This window comes from Pungitius pungitius, chromosome 19 (genome assembly GCF_949316345.1).
Source record: "Pungitius pungitius chromosome 19, fPunPun2.1, whole genome shotgun sequence".
NCBI lineage: Eukaryota > Metazoa > Chordata > Actinopteri > Perciformes > Gasterosteidae > Pungitius > Pungitius pungitius.
In genome coordinates, this window is record NC_084918.1 from 16,417,410 (window position 1) to 16,435,250 (window position 17,841).

The 17,841-nt window shown below is 48.0% G+C and overlaps 1 protein-coding gene across 3 annotated transcripts; it reads right to left on the minus strand.

Annotated features, from left to right (window-relative positions):
* Positions 1-3,520: 3,520 nt before the first annotated feature.
* rsu1 (Ras suppressor protein 1) lies at positions 3,521-17,818 on the minus strand. 3 transcript variants are annotated; one of them, XM_037456300.2, is made up of 9 exons: positions 17,373-17,818; positions 17,173-17,281; positions 16,333-16,383; positions 14,060-14,180; positions 13,228-13,346; positions 12,493-12,575; positions 12,293-12,407; positions 11,884-12,016; positions 3,521-4,113 (listed from the first exon to the last, which is right to left on the minus strand). In XM_037456300.2, the coding sequence occupies exons 2-9, from the start codon at positions 17,279-17,281 to the stop codon at positions 4,011-4,013; spliced, it is 834 nt and encodes a 277-aa protein (XP_037312197.2). In that variant the 5' UTR covers positions 17,373-17,818; the 3' UTR covers positions 3,521-4,010. The 3 variants fall into 3 exon arrangements, with proteins under 3 accessions (XP_037312197.2, XP_037312196.2, XP_037312198.2); XM_037456299.2 differs by having other exon boundaries at positions 17,173-17,285; XM_037456301.2 differs by lacking the exon at positions 3,521-4,113 and having other exon boundaries at positions 11,883-12,016; positions 17,173-17,285.
* Positions 17,819-17,841: the final 23 nt, after the last annotated feature.

Below are 17,841 nucleotides of genomic sequence, written 5' to 3' on the forward strand. Positions count from 1 at the left end.
AGCGTCTGTCCAATATATATATGAGGGAGGGAGAGGGAGAGCAAGGGAGAGGGAGAGAGGGGGGGGAGAGAGAGAGGGGGGGGGGTGGGAGAGAGAGACTCAGAGAGAGAGCTTTAAAATGACAGATGTGCTACATTAGAACCCATGCCATACCATCGGGGCTTTAACATATGTCTTCACTCACCCACTCTAACTAGTAGAACTAGTAGGAGTTTTAATTAACAATGTGAGGGTGGATGATAATACAACTTCTTTTTTATTGTAGGGGGGCTAAATAAAGATTTTTTTTCACATACAAACGAAGCATTCTGGTGCATTCTGACAAAATAATAAAGACAAAATAGAACATTTTCTTACAAAGGCAAATGGGGCCAAGGAAAAAGTTTTAACTTTATTTGCCTTGTAGAATTTAGTAAGATTAAGTGCAAATACATCAATAGAAATTGGGAATTATACACAAGTTAACATTCTAACAAGTTAACAGAATGTGATTCTAAAATGTGTTACGGCCAAACTATTGTGTTGGTCAGTGTTGGGAAAGTTCACTTTCTACATGAACTAGTTCAAAGTTCAGTTCACACATTTTAAAATGAACTAGTTCAGTTCATAGTTCAAACTTAAATATTTGAACTAAGTTCACAGTTCCAACTAGTTCAGTTCTTTTTTTCCATACGTTGCTGCACGGTTACCCTAAAACACCCCCCCTGTAGAGTAGATGGATGGTTGGACGTGTTACTTCCTGTGCCTGGTACAGGACATCGCTGGATGGTGACATGTGTCATGGTGAGGTTTGGGCCCATTATACTTATTATTAACACTATTACTTTTCTTCTTGTGCTGGTTACATCTTACAGTTCATCATTAGACGACAGACAACAAACGTCCTTTTCTCGATTTTGTTCTCTGAAGTATCCACAATTCTCTTTACTTTAACACGCGACCCTCAGAGTAATCTCTGGAGCTGTGGACAGACGCAACGGACTAGCTGCTCTTTAGCACGTTGGACATGAGACATGAGTCCACCACCCCAGCAGGGACACAGGGTGGTGGTAGCATCACACTGAGGGGACGCTTCTCTTTAGCAGCTACAGGGAAACTAGTCAAAATCAGGGAAAGATGGACAGAAAATAGGACAATCTGGGAAAAGAAATAGGAAGAAAAAGACAAAGGACAATGACCCTCAACAGACAGCCAGAGCCACAATGCAATCGTTCATCTTTAAAATGGCCCAGTGAAAGACAGGACAAGGCAGGACGTGAAGTTACCTCAGGAACACCCAGGGAGATTTGAAGAGTGCTGTGGACATTTCTATCTGTGGATGTGCAAAGCTGGTGGAGACGTCCCCAAAGGACTTTCAGCTTGGCAGCAAAGGGAGCTCTACCAACTACTTATGCATCCTACTTCTCTCTTCTCATTCTTTTTGTGCCACAATAAAAGGCATTTTGCACATTTAAAATTCTCTGCATGTTGCGTGGATGCAATGTGATACAGTTTGTAACAGTATAAGGATGGGACAATAGCATGTGGTGGACAACGTGTCGATGTCCTTCATTGGACAAAGCAGCTAGCTCCCCCCCCAACAGTTACTATAGGTGCAGCCTGTTCCCTAAGCATAGAAGCACATATGATTACATATTGGTAGGCAAAGACAAACATATATATATATATATATATTTATATTTGATTTGATGTTAATAGTATATTAATATCAGAAACCAATACAGTCAATAAAAGGAAAGAAATTGTAATTGGTGAAAGACAGTGAAACTTAAATGAGGAAATCAACTTTAAGATAGCAAATGAATTTGTCAGTTGGCCATGAATAAGAAGCCCAGTGCCTAAAAGTATTCAATTGTGTTCTAAAGCTTTTGCATCTTGGTCCACATGAAGTGCAGGTTGGAGGTAGCATCAGAGTTCATCTGAAGTGCTACTGGTATCTACTGGAATCTACTGGTTCCTACTGGTATCTACCAGCTGATATGTGCATGCGGTCATGTGACCGGTTGCCAATCAGGGAGTGATAAAAAGTTCACCAGGTGTAGTCATTAGTCCCTTTCGTCTCTCACTTCAGAATTTCAATCAGAGGTTTTATTATATTTTATTTTGAAGAGATGGAGGTATTTTTTCTTCATGCATTCAAAACACAAGAGAGAGCTTTATCTTAAATGTGGTGAGTGTTTCTGAGTGAATCGTTGGTTCTTACTAGAATCGACAGCCCGGCTCTGCGTGGACGTGTTTAAAGCCATGACAACGCAGCAGTGCCTTGACACTAGTGAGGACGTGCAGCGCGTCCATGAAACGGGACACACTCGTTTGTCTTGTGGATCCGTGAGCGGTCGTATCGATGCCGCTAAAATCAAAGCAGCCTTCGGCTTCATTACGCCTCCAAACGTCCACGTAGTGAGAGTCCCTGAGAATGAGCTGTGGAGGTAAGAGAGGATCATTACATTGGCACTACACTCAATACCAGCACATGGATGATTAATGGCTTCTTTAGGGTGGGGGGGGGGTAAAAGTGGGCAAATTATAACAAAAGAAATCATAAAACTTTTATTCATAGAGAACTTTTCAGACAAATAAAGTAAAAACTAAAGAAATGATGAAAACAACAAGCTTGTTTATAGTCAATCTTTTGATATTTTGAATTTAACATTTGTCGTCACATTTTATGAGGTCACTTATAAACACACACACATATAATATTACTACAGTAGATGTTGGAGGAAGCCGTCTGACATGAACATGTCGATCTAACTGGACTCCGCTGGACTTCAGTCCGTCCAGAATTCACCTCATGTGTGGTGGTAACAGTGCTAACTCCAGGTCACATGCTGACCCCCCCCAACAGCGTTTGACAGAAGGGGAGCAGGAGGGCGGGGGCTACGACCCCACCACCCGTTGGTTGGCACGGCGTGTGGCAGCCTGGTGTTAGCCAATGAGGGATGCTCTACCATGCACACTCACATCCCAGTTGGCTGCTGCTACATCACCGCTCTGGATGTTGCATATTGCTGCTGTGTGTGAGCAGCTCATCCCTGTGGGGGGGGGGGGGGGGGGTGCTTGCTCCTCCACCTGTGTCACCACCCTCATTAAAGGTGCACCGTATGCCCCCTTAGACAATCCAGCCCGCCCTTACACACAAGCCACCTATAAATCTCCTTGTGAAATCGATGGGCTTTAGTCAGCTTGGGCCTCATGGTGTCCTTGTGAAGGTGTGAGATGAACAACATGCACCCAAAGGGCTGCTGGGGGGACAGCACTCTTTACCTGGGTGTTCATTTAAGTACGTTCACTCATCACTAGCCACATTAGCCCGCCTCCTTACCTCCAAAGCCCCCACCTGCCTCCCCATGAAAGAGCTTCCATGAGTCCGTGTCCTCACACGTGTCTTCAGATGAGGACTCTTGTGTCTCATCATTTTTAAATCCCATAAGAGGAACCCCAGCAGCGTGAGGACCTGCTGTCCATCACATCACATCCTGTTATTGTCCCTTTATCTGAAATGAGCGACACAAGGAACAACTTTTCTCTCATTGTTTTATTCAAAGTGTCCAGTGAATGTTGTTGTGATAAAAGCTCTGTTACATCAGCTTTGCTTTGAAATGTGATGGACGCTGTGACAAAAGCGATGTGGAGTGAAGGTACAGTGGACATGAAAGACAAATAAAGTAAAAAAGGCGAGTTGCTGTAAATGGAAGAGGCATGAAGACGCTTGCTGGATTACCTTTAGATACACAGCAGTAAGACAAACACTCATTGAAACATCTGCCTGTGGGGTGTTGGCATTCATCAAGGACCTCCTGTTTGCTCCTTGTGAGGAGCATCCAACCATCTCCGTGTTTCCAACAGTTACACACAAGAACCAGAAGAGTAGAAACACATCCAGCTACAGGCCACACATTTAGAAACACAACTCATACCAGTCGATGGAGTACAAAATGTTTGTTCTTGTATAAAAGCCAGAGGGGGGGGGGGGGGGAAGGCACATGCAGTGATGCTACGAGCCTCGTTCATTTGTTCCTGGCAGCCAGTGGTTTGCGGCTGATCTTCTTACTCTTATCGTTGCTCTTCTTCGGTGGTTCTGGGTTGGCCTGCATGTGTCTGCCGTAGAGACTGGGGGGGGAGAGGAGGGGAGGGGGGGGGGGAGCTTTTAGACAAGTTTTCTGTCATCCTGATGCCTGAAGGGCCGGTAACAACTTTGAAAAGAGTTCCAATGAATTCAAACAATCTTAAGCAATCTTTTGAAAATTGACCAGATTCTCCCCTAATTACGTCACGAGATGGTCTCCCACAAAGGTCCTCAGAGACCTGCAGCGCTGCATGTACAACCATCTTAGAAGAACAGTGTGAAAAGAGTGTTATCCATGCAAAACATATCAACTATTGGGCGATGACAACCTGGAAACAAGTCAAAATGAAATAGGAGTAATGAGGGGTTTAAAATGAAGGAGCATAAAGTACAGATATTTGGGTGAAAATGTAGTAAAAGTAAAAGTCTCCGAAAAATAAATACTCCAGTAAAGTATAGATACCAAAATGTCTACTTAAGGTACCCTCTGAGTAGCAGTAGGGGGGGGGGGGGAGTTAGCCATGTCAGTTACACCCCCATCATCAGCTCTACTGCCCTTATGGAGCCACTAAGATGTTACATGGACTAAAGCTCATTTACACACACACACACACACACACACACACACACACACACACACACACACACACTGCTCCTCACGGTACCTTCAGCCTCGGTGGCTTATTTCCCAGAATGCTCTTAGCAGACGATGTCCATCTTTTAGCCCCCGTTTGAAGGTCCCTGGTCCACAGGGTCAATGTCTGCAGAGCGTTGTGTCTTCTGTGACAGCTGAATCAGGGAATGAATTGTTCTCCTGTTTCAGTGTGTTTCTGAACTACTTCCTCATGGGATGAATCGCAGGGACACTCTGGGTGGACATTTACCATTTCCTGGACATGTCTCTAGTGACTTTGGTCAGCTCAAGGAAGGAAACACTTTTCCTTTCTTTAGATCATCAATCCATCATTTGATAAGAGAAAAGTCAGATTAAGAGGAAGCTACTTATTCATAGAACAATATGCGATGGTATTCAATTTCCACTTTACTCCCTGTAAGACAGAAATGATTGTAGCAATATTTAGGATATATTTAAATATGATAACTCGCATGATTCCTTCCCTGGCCAGCTGGCTTCATCTCGTCCACTCCACGTACAAAAGAACACCAAGAAGGATTCATGATCTGTTCATGAACAGTTGTTTCCAGTTGAATTGTTGATATCCTTTAAAGGCAAACAATTCTTTATAATGATATTTATTACGTTTTAATTGATGTCCATTCTCACACACACACACACACACCTGACCAGAGGACAGAAGCTAGTGGTCTAGTGTCCAGAGGACAGAAGCTAGTGGTCTCGTGTCCAGAGGACAGAAGCTAGTGGTCTCGTGTCCAGAGGACAGAAGCTAGTGGTCTCGTGTCCAGAGGACAGAAGCTAGTGGTCTAGTGTCCAGAGGACAGAAGCTGGTGGTCTCGTGTCCAGAGGACAGAAGCTGGTGGTCTCGTGTCCAGAGGACAGAAGCTGGTGGTCTCGTGTCCAGAGGACAGAAGCCAGTGGTCTCGTGTCCAGAGGACAGAAGCTGGTGGTCTCGTGTCCAGAGGACAGAAGCTAGTGGTCTCGTGTCCAGAGGACAGAAGCTAGTGGTCTCGTGTCCAGAGGACAGAAGCTAGTGGTCTCGTGTCCAGAGGACAGAAGCCAGTGGTCTCGTGTCCAGAGGACAGAAGCCGGTGGTCTCGTGTCCAGAGGACAGAAGCTAGTGGTCTCGTGTCCAGAGGACAGAAGCTAGTGGTCTCATGTCCAGAGGACAGAAGCCAGTGGTCTCATGTCCAGAGGACAGAAGCTAGTGGTCTAGTGTCCAGAGGACAGAAGCTGGTGGTCTCGTGTCCAGAGGACAGAAGCTAGTGGTCTCGTGTCCAGAGGACAGAAGCTAGTGGTCTCGTGTCCAGAGGACAGAAGCTAGTGGTCTCGTGTCCAGAGGACAGAAGCTGGGGGTTGGACCAGGACTGTGATGACGTGCATGGTGCTTTTAAAGGGGGGGCACATCCATTGGGTCAATAAGCAGCCCACTTGCAGCTGTCAGGAGGAACTTCTGTGAGATAATTGTGGGTTCCCAGCGCTGATGGATGGGTGGAGCGCAGAAGGCCGAGGAGGGAGGAGGAGGGAGGAGGAGGGAGCAGGGAGGGGGGGGGAGGAGGAGGAGGGAGGGAGCAGGGAGGGGGGGGGGGGAGGAGGGAGGGAGCAGGGAGGAGGATCAGTCAGGTGTCATAAAGGAGCCAAACAAATCAATGTGAACAGGGCAGAATAGAGCCGCCTGGCTGATGATGGAGCGTTCACTCAGAAGTCGATGTTTATTCATCAGGTCATGGCCAGCGTGCCGAGTGAGTGCTGTTCATCTGACAGGTGGACGGACACGGGGCAGTGAGGACAGAGAGGACACCCAGAAAAGGACGCAGACACTGGGCTGCTTCTCACTATCAGAGTATCGGGCAGGACAACGAGTCACACCACCACCTGCATGGTCTTCATCCTACCAACCTGACGCTGGGACGGTCCATCTAGTCCCCGTGGTGGCCTGCTCGCTCCTCCCTCCCTCCCTTTGTGTGCTGGAGGCCAGAACCCAAGAGCACATGGGAGAAGCACCCAGCCACAGCCAGCGCAGACAGGCTGGAGCAACCCATGACAGAACCGCCTTCATTATACAGCAATGCAGAGCACCAGCACTTCCAGGCTCCACCTAAAGATTTACCACTTCTCTCTGGTGATGAGCTGTTTGGGCCAATTAGACGCAGAGCAGGAGCAGCGAATGGATTCTGATCCTGATGGTGTCTTTGTGGAGCTCTGCTATTCCACACGGCTTAATTAATCATGGCAAAGTTCTCCGGGTGCAGAGAAGGAAAGTTGCTATTTGTAAAATATACGTACGTGTGAGTGCATGTGTGATAAATGTGAAAGGGAGGCCAAAGGCCATTGATCTGATGGGGGCCTTCCTCTCCAACTCCTCATCCTCACCAGAGCCGCAGAGCAATTTAACAGCTTCCGGTGGGATGTGGGGGGGGTTCTAATTGTGATTCATTACAAAAACTGTGGCTCTTAGCCAATGGTGGCAAAGACCTCCACCCCCATCAACAGACCCATTAGAGCCAAAGCCCCATAACGGTGGACAGGAGACCCCTCTGTGGTGAGCAAAGCAACTGTGGCAGAGACGCCAAGCACTGGTCTGCACCTGTCCCCCATAGGAGCCCCACCACGCCACACCTGTCCCCCATAGGAGCCCCCCCACGCCACACCCGTCCCCCATAGGAGCCCCCACATCCTGCACCTGTCCCCCAATAGGGAGGCACTGAGGGACAGCAGAGCTGGAGAAGGTCTCACAGGACAATGGGGACGGGACACATTGCAAAATCAGGCAGTTATGGGTGTAATAATGGATCATTATTTGATGCCGTTTGAAATGTGTCTTGAAGATGGTGATTCATTATTGTTGCTTTAGTGAGTGAATAAGTTCAGCTTATTCCTCGTGAACGGTGCATATGTTGTTTGCATCATTGTGGTCAATTAGGCAACTAAAGAAAAGAGTTACAGCAAATCCACGGTGACCAACATAGATCCTATCCATTCTATTTTGTATAGCCCAAGAGCATGAATTCCTGATTAGCCCCAGAGGGCTTTACAGCCTCTACATGAGGGCTGTCCCAGAAGAAGCCTTGAGAGAGAGAGAGACAGAAGAGGACCCCTCGCTCAGGATGATGTCACGTCAATTCAAATATTGTGAAAGGCGACACACGTAGGACTGCAGGGAGGGGTCTTGGACTAGACCCTACCACTACCCCTCCTGCAAACTGTTCATAGATGTAAGTAAGAGTGCGACTGGAAGGAGTAACTGTAATCAATTTGTTTGTTGTGGTCACATGACTCTTACATGCTTCATGACAATATGTGCCTGATAAAGTCATGTTGCACTTTAGTTATTCGCTCCCTTTGGCCTTCATCTGGATTCAGATGTTGGATTTTGGATCCGATATCATCAAAGTGAAGGGCCAGTGGTCAAAGAATAGTGGGGGACGTATTAATAGAACAGCTTAATGTGGTAGACTCCAGAGATGTTGCATGGTAATGCTGACAACGTGCTGTCGACACCCTTCAGAGTGTCACAGCAGTTCTTCACATTGTAAATCCAAAGGATTACGTCACAGTTTGATGCGCTCCTTGGGATGTTTTAATATGCCACTGCGTTTACATTTATTCATGTGTTCTGTGTGAAATAATGGTCCTGATAAAATCATTAAAGTGGAACCTGTGAGCTGCTGACCACACTGCACTAACTACACAAGCCGACAGTTACTGTATTGTTTGTTGACGCATCATTTTTTATTGATATTTTTTAAAGTCAGTGGCAAATGAACACACATACGGACAAACCGTGGGTCGCAGGAGGGAGCGGGGGGCAGGGCGGGGGGGGGTTGGTGTTGATAAGTATTGACTTGCTACTGAACATAGAGTATTGATCAACATGGTTATTCCTGTTTGTACCTGTACCTGTTTGTTCAAACAGATGATGATGATGTCACACAAGAATCGCTGGATCACATATAACCCCGAAAGAGGCCACTTGTCAGATTTCAGGCAGGAGACGGACCAGTCAGCGCTGGGACTAACTCCCCGCGGCTCATGGCAGCCACCAGCAGCCTCCCGCAGAAACCAGCAGCCTCCCCCAGAAACCGGCAGCCTGCCCCAGAAACCGGCAGCCACCCACAGAGACCGGCAGCCACCCGCAGAAACCGGCAGCCACCCACAGAAACCGGCAGCCACCCACAGAAACCGGCAGCCTCCCCCAGAAACCGGCAGCCTCCCCCAGAAACCGGCAGCCACCCACAAAGACCGGCAGCCTCCCCCAGAAACCGGCAGCCTCCCCCAGAAACCGGCAGCCACCCACAGAAACCGGCAGCCACCCCCAGAAACCGGCAGCCACCCACAGAAACCGGCAGCCTCGCAGAAACCGGCAGCCACCCACAGAAACCGGCAGCCTCCCCCAGAAACCGGCAGCCTCCCCCAGAAACCGGCAGCCTCCCCCAGAAACCGGCAGCCACCCCCAGAAACCGGCAGCCTCCCCCAGAAACCGGCAGCCTCCCCCAGAAACCGGCAGCCTCCCCCAGAAACCGGCAGCCACCCACAGAAACCGGCAGCCTCGCAGAAACCGGCAGTTACCGGCTTACTAGGAGTATAAACAACAATGGGTGCTGCCACAGAGGTTAGCATAAAAGCTGCATAACATCTCTTCTATCACAACAGGGAACACTCCAAAGAAGGAAATGCAAAAGAACAACAACGGCTTACGACACATTTGTTCTTGTCCCAACTGGCTTTGACTGACAGAATCAATCCGGTCACTTCGTCCAATCACCTGTCGGGTGAACCGCCAGTGCTTTCGGAAAAGTGCCTGTCCTTTTTCAAACAGTTTTAAGTGACAGCTTGTCACATGGTAAGAGGTTAGGTTACAAAAACAAATACCTTATTTGTTTTTGTTGTTGTGTCTACAATCCAAGGGGTTTAATAAGTGAGAGGAGTTCCTGAGCATCTGCTGTGCAGACAGGTGGAAGAAGAGGGCCCTGGTGCTTGGGTCTAATTAGACAGTAACTGAGGGGGAGGGACGGCATAAGGCATCAACAATCGTGCCTTGTTGAGAATGACATCAAGTGAGACAAATATGTTTCCATGTGGCGAGTGAGTTGGCCTCTTCCTTATGCACAGCAGACCCCACCTACAACGCTGTCCCCCTCTCGTGTTCAGACTGCACAGCGTGGCACCGTCTTGAGGATCAATAATACTTATTTACTTAGGCCCCTATCTCCTGAGCGCCCCCCCCCCCCCGAGTTACCATGCCTCTGGTGGGCAACCGAACAATCGCTATGGAGGATGTTATTGTCAATTTCTACAACAAAGGTGCAGGATAAAACTGTCCGTAGACAATGTGGACACGGCCTGCTGGTGGGATTTAAAGTCAATGGTGAGTGTTAAATGCACATATTATAAATATTAATCACCTGTAGGAAAGAGTCTAGGCTCTATGGCTGAGTGCCAATAATAAAGAAATGAAACATCTAAACCAGCCCAGAGGCTTTATAACACGATGGACACAAGCTGTCATAACCCCAAAGGACACCAGTGCCCAGGCTGAGGCCTTCATCGTGTCCTTTAGGTGCTCTCTGGAGATCTTCTTTTCATTGTCTGCTAAAGTGAACCCAGAAAACCGGCGAGGAGAATAAAGAGCCGCTGTTATTATTTCTCCCACATTGCACATACGTCCCTCCAAGCTCGACAGAAGCTGCAGGTGCAAACAGATGTGTGTGTGTTCACACAGTAAGAAGATCAAGGACATTTAGACAGGTGTAAATGAGGCAGTAAGGACCCAAGGAAGATCTATTTGGGAAAGGACTCAACACCTAAAGGAGAGCTGCTGCCACCTGTCTGCACACGTCTCCCCCCCCCCAGGTGTCCTCACAGACTGGGGGGGTCATGGTGGTGGACGATGTTTAGCCACTGACTACATGCAGGACTCGCTACAACATGTTCATAAGAGCCTCTATCAAGAGGACACACACACACACACACACAGGACTAGAAGTAGCAGTAGTAGTAAACACACTTCTTAGTAGTATAGTATTTGTAGTATTCAAAGTACTAGAAGTAGTAGTTAGTAGTAGCAATACTGTGGATATTAGCAGCAGCAGTAATTTGTTGTACTATGCTGACACAATATGGAGTGATATGGGGGGGGGGGGTTCTGCAGGGATCAGTTCCTCAGCAGCAGCGTGACGCATAGACAGCAGAGAATTAGTAGCAGCCTGATCTTCACAGTGGGACCTTCAGCACGTTCTCCACAAAGGTTGAAGCCTTTAACTTGTGTGTCTTATGTTAACGTCTCACAGCGATGGGACGTGATACTTACTACTTGTGTGTCTTATGTTAACGTCTCACAGTGATGGGACGTGATACTTACTACTTGTGTGTCTTATGTTAACGTCTCACAGTGATAGGACGTGATACTTACTACTTGTGTGTCTTATGTTAACGTCTCACAGTGATGGGACGTGATACTTACTACTTGTATGTCTTATGTTAACGTCTCACAGTGATGGGACGTGATACTTACTACTTGTATGTCTTATGTTAACGTCTCACAGCGATGGGACGTGATACTTACTACTTGTGTGTCTTATGTTAACGTCTCACAGTGATGGGACGTGATACTTACTACTTGTGTGTCTTATGTTAACGTCTCACAGTGATGGGACGTGATACTTACTACTTGTGTGTCTTATGTTAACGTCTCACAGCGATGGGACGTGATACTTACTACTTGTATGTCTTATGTTAACGTCTCACAGCGATGGGACGTGATACTTACTACTTGTATGTCTTATGTTAACGTCTCACAGCGATGGGACGTGATACTTACTACTTGTATGTCTTATGTTAACGTCTCACAGCGATGGGACGTGATACTTACTACTTGTGTGTCTTATGTTAACGTCTCACAGCGATGGGACGTGATACTTACTACTTGTATGTCTTATGTTAACGTCTCACAGCGATGGGACGTGATACTTACTACTTGTATGTCTTATGTTAACGTCTCACAGTGATGGGACGTGTTACTTACTACTTGTATGTCTTATGTTAACGTCTCACAGCGATGGGACGTGATACTTACTACTTGTATGTCTTATGTTAACGTCTCACAGCGATGGGACGTGATACTTACTACTTGTATGTCTTATGTTAACGTCTCACAGTGATGGGACGTGTTACTTACTACTTGTATGTCTCCGAGCGGACGTATTCAAAGACATGGGAGACGCCCAGCTGGAACTGGTCCGCGATGGGAGTGACCCAGGGGTTGTTCTCGGCCTTGAACACCTGCTTGGGGCCAGTCAGGTCCAGATTACCTGCACACACACACACACACACACACACACACACACAGGAGAAGCACTTAACGTGTGTCTGTGGACATTCACTCGTGGAGCCCAGCGCTGTCCCACGTCCTTCTCGTCCTTCTTGTCCTTCACGTCCTAACCCGACTTTTAGAAGGAAAATGATAGGAAATGCAGATGTTTCCTATACTGTATACTGTACTGCTACCCTGTACTTGTGGTGAGGTCCACTGTGCATGTGAATGACTGAAGGTGTGTGTGTGTGGGGGGGGGGGGGGGGGGCAGTACCTAGCTCAGGGGGCAGGACGGTCAGTCGGTTGCCCTGGATGTGAAGCTCTTTGAGTTGGGCCAACTCTCCAATCTCCTTAGGCAGCGAGACAAGGTCGTTGTCCCTCAGGCTCAACTGGACATGAGGAGAGAAGAAGACAACACTCTCAGCCACACTCACGTGGGGACCATGTCCTCATGGGGGGGTGACAGGGACTTACTATCTGAAGCTTGGCCAGCTTCGCGATGTCGGCGGGCAGGGCCTCGAAGTCGTTGTCACTCAGATAGAGAGCGCGCAGCGTGGCTGCAGAACGAGCAGCAGAGTCAGAGCGCAGCCGGGCCCCAGGGGACCCGCGGGAGTTAGGGTACGATGAAGAGGTGCAGGACGGTCACCAGGAGAACACACCTAGCCTAGCCTAGAAGCCACTTCCTCTCACTTTGAAGTGAACCCCTCCAGGTTTCAGGCCTCTCTGGACCAACTAAGACTGTGTTTGGTTCTGTTTAGGATGCTGAAGCAGATCAGGGGCCTGTTGGTCCCTCACTAGGACGTAAAGCCTGATGAGTGCTGTGTTCATACATTAGGAAGCTACTCATGCTGCCTGATGGTCTGAGACCGAGTTGTATCCACTACAGAATGGAGAGTCACACTGGGTCTGTCATGGAGCTTCTCATGTGGAGATGCTTGGAAACGATGTTGGACTCTGCTTCATCTCGTTCAGACTAAACGAGCATCATGAACATTTCCAATCCGCGTTGCTGCTTCTTCCTGGATTCATGATCAGGCTGCTCTTATAGGTCTAATTAGTCTCTTAAGCCTGTCACCTGACATTTTGACTGCACATTGTGGGCGAAACACTTTCATGAGTCAAAGGTACCACCAGGGTACAAGTGTGTGTGTGTGTGTGTGTGTGTGTGTGTGTGTGTGTGTGTGTGTGTGTGTGTGTGCGCGCGCTCACTGAGGTAGAAGAAGTTTCCAGGCAGGGAGCTCTGGTTCAGGTTGTTGTAGGTCAGGTCCAGAACCTCCAGAGCTGGCAAAGAACCAAATCCTCTGGGCAAGCCGCTGAGACGGTTCATCCTGCCCCCCCCCCCCCCCACACACACACACACACACACACACACACACACACACACACACACACACACACAGATATTTACATCTTCAGTTCATGGTGCTTACTGTGGATTGGATGTTTTCATCAGTGTATAGTGCTCTGTAAAGAATATTCATTAAAGGGACCTAACGGGAGACGCAATCTAACTTGTGGGTGTAGCACATGGACCCCCCCCCCCCCCCCCCCCAGCAGGAGAGACACCAGCTATGTGTCTGCACATGGAAGACACAGACTATCCTAATTCTGTGTGTTGGACAAAGGACATTAAGCCCCCACAAGGTTGCATGCCCACTGACACACACACACACACACACACACACACACACACACACACACACACACACACAGTCAGCTGAAGAATAAACAGGATGAAAAGTGAATGCGCGGCCTGAATAGCAGTGTGAGGCTTACACCATCAAGACGATGTTTGTCTGTGGATCAATACACACCCGGCTGCCCTCCTAATCCTCTCACACACACACACACACACACACACACACACACACACACAGCAGCTGGGGAACAGAACCTCCCCCAGCTACACACACACTTAGGATAAGGCTGGGTGGTGTGTAAACACCAGTGGACCCGCTCACAGGGGTGTAGGGCAACTCGGGTCCCCCTTGCAAAGAGATGTCAAAGGGACCTGTGTGTGTGGGGGGGGGGGGAGACAAACCCAAGGTTGAGGTGCTTCAGCTTCTGCAGACTGCTGATCTGAGTGGGCAGCTCTTCAATCTGGTTGTTGAACATGTTCAGAACCTCCAGGTTCTTCAGCTCGGAGACGTTAGCAGGCACAGCTGTAGGACACACACAGAGGAGCACATCATCCCTGGGGAGGGTCAGGGTCAGGGTCAGGTTAACCCTGGGCATGCTGATACTGGGCCGATGGCTGCTGCGTGCACAGTGGAGGTCAGCGGAGGCATCAGAGAGTGACTGAGGACCTCAGGAACTCAACGCAGCAGCGCCACCTCCTGTCCAATGGGGAGTACAACACATGATGGCAGTGACTTCCACCCAGCAGCCCGTGGATGCTGTCCTTAGAGAGCAGGGGGGACATTGGGACATTGTCCTGCATGTGGAGAACTCTTCGTACCAAAGGGTGACCAGGAGGCTGCAGGAGAAAGACCAACCAGCGGAGAGTGTTCCTCTCCAGCAGCAGGTAGATCATTTACCCAGAGTCTGCTCCCAGTGGGATCATGGAGTGTGCAGCACTGGGCCAGGATTACTACAGCAAAGTCCTCTTATTGTGAAAGGGATGTAATAAGGGTCCTAGTGGAGAGGCCCCCGTAGAAGACCTTTAAAGGGGGGAGCAATCCCACTACATTCCTGGTGGTACATTTAGTGCTGCTATCATATGGTTTCTGCATGTGGTGATGGCTCTGTAGGGACCTCCACTCCAACATGTACCTCGATGTACAACACACATCTGTGACGGGACCCCTCCACGACTGTCAAGTCCTTAGCTTCTCACTGAGAACCAAGTCCATCAAATGTCCCATGATCCAGCTCACATTACCGAGATGATTGACATCAGGCTATCTCTGTTCATCAAAGGCTCAAACTGTCTCGTTACTGTGAACCAGATGTCAGTCATCAGGATAATCCTCTGGTCAGAAGGTAGAAGAGTCCATCACCAAAACAAGTACAAAGGCAAATAGACTTAAAGAGCCTCTTTTTCCTCCACTGAGGAGCAGGAGAAGATGATGGACACCTATGAGGAGGTAAAGTGTATTTGAATCATCTCTGTCTGATGGATTGAACGTATTGTACATCCTGTCCATCCGGGGGAGGAGCCTCCTCTGTCTCTAAAGGTCTCGTTATTCTCCCCATCGAAGGCTTCTCATTGTTTGGGGAGGCTTTCTGGACAGAAGATGTCACGTGTACACACTGTAAAGCCCTATGAGGCAAATGTGCGATATTGTATCAAATTAAAGGAACCATATAATCATGGCAGAAAATGACAACGTCCCCCTGCGAGGTCAAAAAGGCCCACAAAGTATCACAGACCAGTTAATGTTAAATGTGTAAGTGTTCATTTTAATGCCTCATCACTCTAATCAATCAGATTCTATTTCTTTAAATGTGCCTGCTGGCAGGAGGCTTCATGGATGCATCATCATCATCATCATCCACTCAGAATAAGTCCAAAGAGTCTAATTAATAGTTATGAAGGCACTGTATCAGCTTATGTATCACATTTAGAGCTGGGAGCTGCATTATGTGTATCAGTATTTCTATTATTCATTATCAGACATGTGATCAAATGAAGCAGTGAATCATCCAGAAGTTTATTAAGTGTAAAATAAACCAACAGAACTTTATGAAGAGCAGCTTTCCAGATGTTCTCTGCATCACAACATGGACAGTCTGTGGGACATTATGAGAGACCGTATAGAGACAGTCTGTGGGACAGTATGAGAGACCGTATAGAGACAGTCTGTGGGACAGTATGAGAGACCGTATAGAGACAGTCTGTGGGACAGTATGAGACACCGTATAGAGACAGTCTGTGGGACAGTATGAGAGACCGTATAGAGACAGTCTGTGGGACAGTATGAGACACCGTATAGAGACAGTCTGTGGGACAGTATGAGAGACCGTATAGAGACAGTCTGTGGGACAGTATGAGAGACCGTATAGAGACAGTCTGTGGGACAGTATGAGAGACCGTATAGAGACAGTCTGTGGGACAGTATGAGACACCGTATAGAGACAGTCTGTGGGACAGTATGAGAGACCGTATAGAGACAGTCTGTGGGACAGTATGAGAGACTGTATAGAGACAGTCTGTGGGACAGTATGAGACACCGTATAGAGACAGTCTGTGGGACAGTATGAGAGACCGTATCGAGACAGTCTGTGGGACAGTATCTCACCATAACAGCTCATCATATGCCTCCTGGAGGGGAACAGGTGTAAACATGGCGTGCTGGGGTCGGGGGGGCTTACCTGTGAGCTTGTTGTGGCTGAGGACCAGCTGGGTGATGTTGGACAGAGTGACTGGAAGGACAGGGAACAGCAAGTCAACAGCAGATCTGCCCCTCGATGAGCTGATATCAGAGCTACCAAGTGACCAGGTAAAAGGCTTTGATTCATGCTGGTAGGTTACTATGGAAACCATTTCTCACAGTGCTACACGACGGTTCTTATTGGATTGTAGTGTAACAGGGTTCATCAGAAGGTTTCATGAACCAAAGACTGCATGGAGGAGACTGCTGCAGACTAACGGGACCTTCACGAGGAGATGGAGACTACTGCAGACTAACGGGACTGCGCCTCTATTTAAGGTGTTCACTTTTCTCAAAAGGTACACAGTAATATTAATTTGGAATGTACAAGTTGACATGAAATAGGATCAAGTCTTACGAGTGTTATCCAGCTTGTATCTGGTTTAAAGACAGTTCAAAGATAAAGAAGGAAGAATATAATGGCATCTGTGCAGACTTTGCCTTCACTTTTCTTAAAACTATACAGTATTATTTGATGGGAATGTACATGGTTATAGATAGCTTAGATCTGGTTTAAAGACTGATGTTTGACACTTCATAGATTAGTGCCTTTAAGGCGGAAAGCCCTTTTACCGTAACGCCCCCAGTAGAAGTGCTTTATTTTTTAAATGGTCCACGTGACCGCAGTCTAACGGGGGACCGGGAACTCCTCCGTTTGTACGTCATAACGGAGTCAGTGTGTCAGATGGTAGATTGTTATAGTCAGACGAACGGGTGTCTACCGGAACCTAACGGGACCTAATAGAACCTAACGGTCCCGTAGCGGCCTAACGTCACTCACACAGCCCGGGGACGTCCAGCATGTTGGAGATGCCTCTGTCACACATGTCCACCTCGGGCAGGTTCTTGTCCCGACTCTCCTCCACGATCTTCTTCAGCGACTTGGACATCTTCCTGAGACAACAGGTCAGAGGTCACCTGGGGGAGCCGCCATTGGCCGGCTACGTGGTAACATGTGACGGGAACAAGAAGGAGGCTTACCGTGTCAACGACGACTAGCAGATCCACACTTTATGGCCGTCGGTTCCGATAGAGACTTCACTCGCAGCAGCCGCCCTTACCGGAAGTTTATGTGGGAGCCTGCATTCCATAATAGGATACTTCCGGTTGCCTCGGCCATTCAGCCACGCCTCGGTGTCAAAATAAGAGCTTCCAAAACGCTCCAGGTCCACAGCGTCAAACTGCCTTTATCATTTCATCACATCTTACTCCAGCACATGCAGCGTCCATATTGCTGATACTTATTTTGTACTAAAGGATCACTAGAATAAACATTTTTACGAACTAAAACCAAGCACTTCCTTCCTTCCTCCTAACTTTCAAAGTAAGGGCATGAAGGTTTAAACATGTATGTGTGATTTGTTCCGGAGGGATGAGACTACAGATCGAAAGGATATTTTAATTGGATTTCATTTTCAGGCATTGGGGGTGTCCCAACTGAGGACCACAT

What these genes read in the sequence shown, in the direction of transcription:
- rsu1 (XM_037456300.2), bottom strand. Translation starts at nt 17,281, where the DNA reads ATGTCCAAGTCGCTGAAGAAGATCGTGGAGGAGAGTCGGGACAAGAAC. An exon ending in AGCTGGCCAAGCTTCAGATA is followed by an intron (nt 12,408 to 12,492) that starts GTAAGTCCCTGT and finishes CCTCATGTCCAG; the next exon opens with TTGAGCCTGAGGGACAACGA. An exon ending in CGTCCTGCCCCCTGAGCTAG is followed by an intron (nt 12,017 to 12,292) that starts GTACTGCCCCCC and finishes GTGTGTGTGCAG; the next exon opens with GTAATCTGGACCTGACTGGC.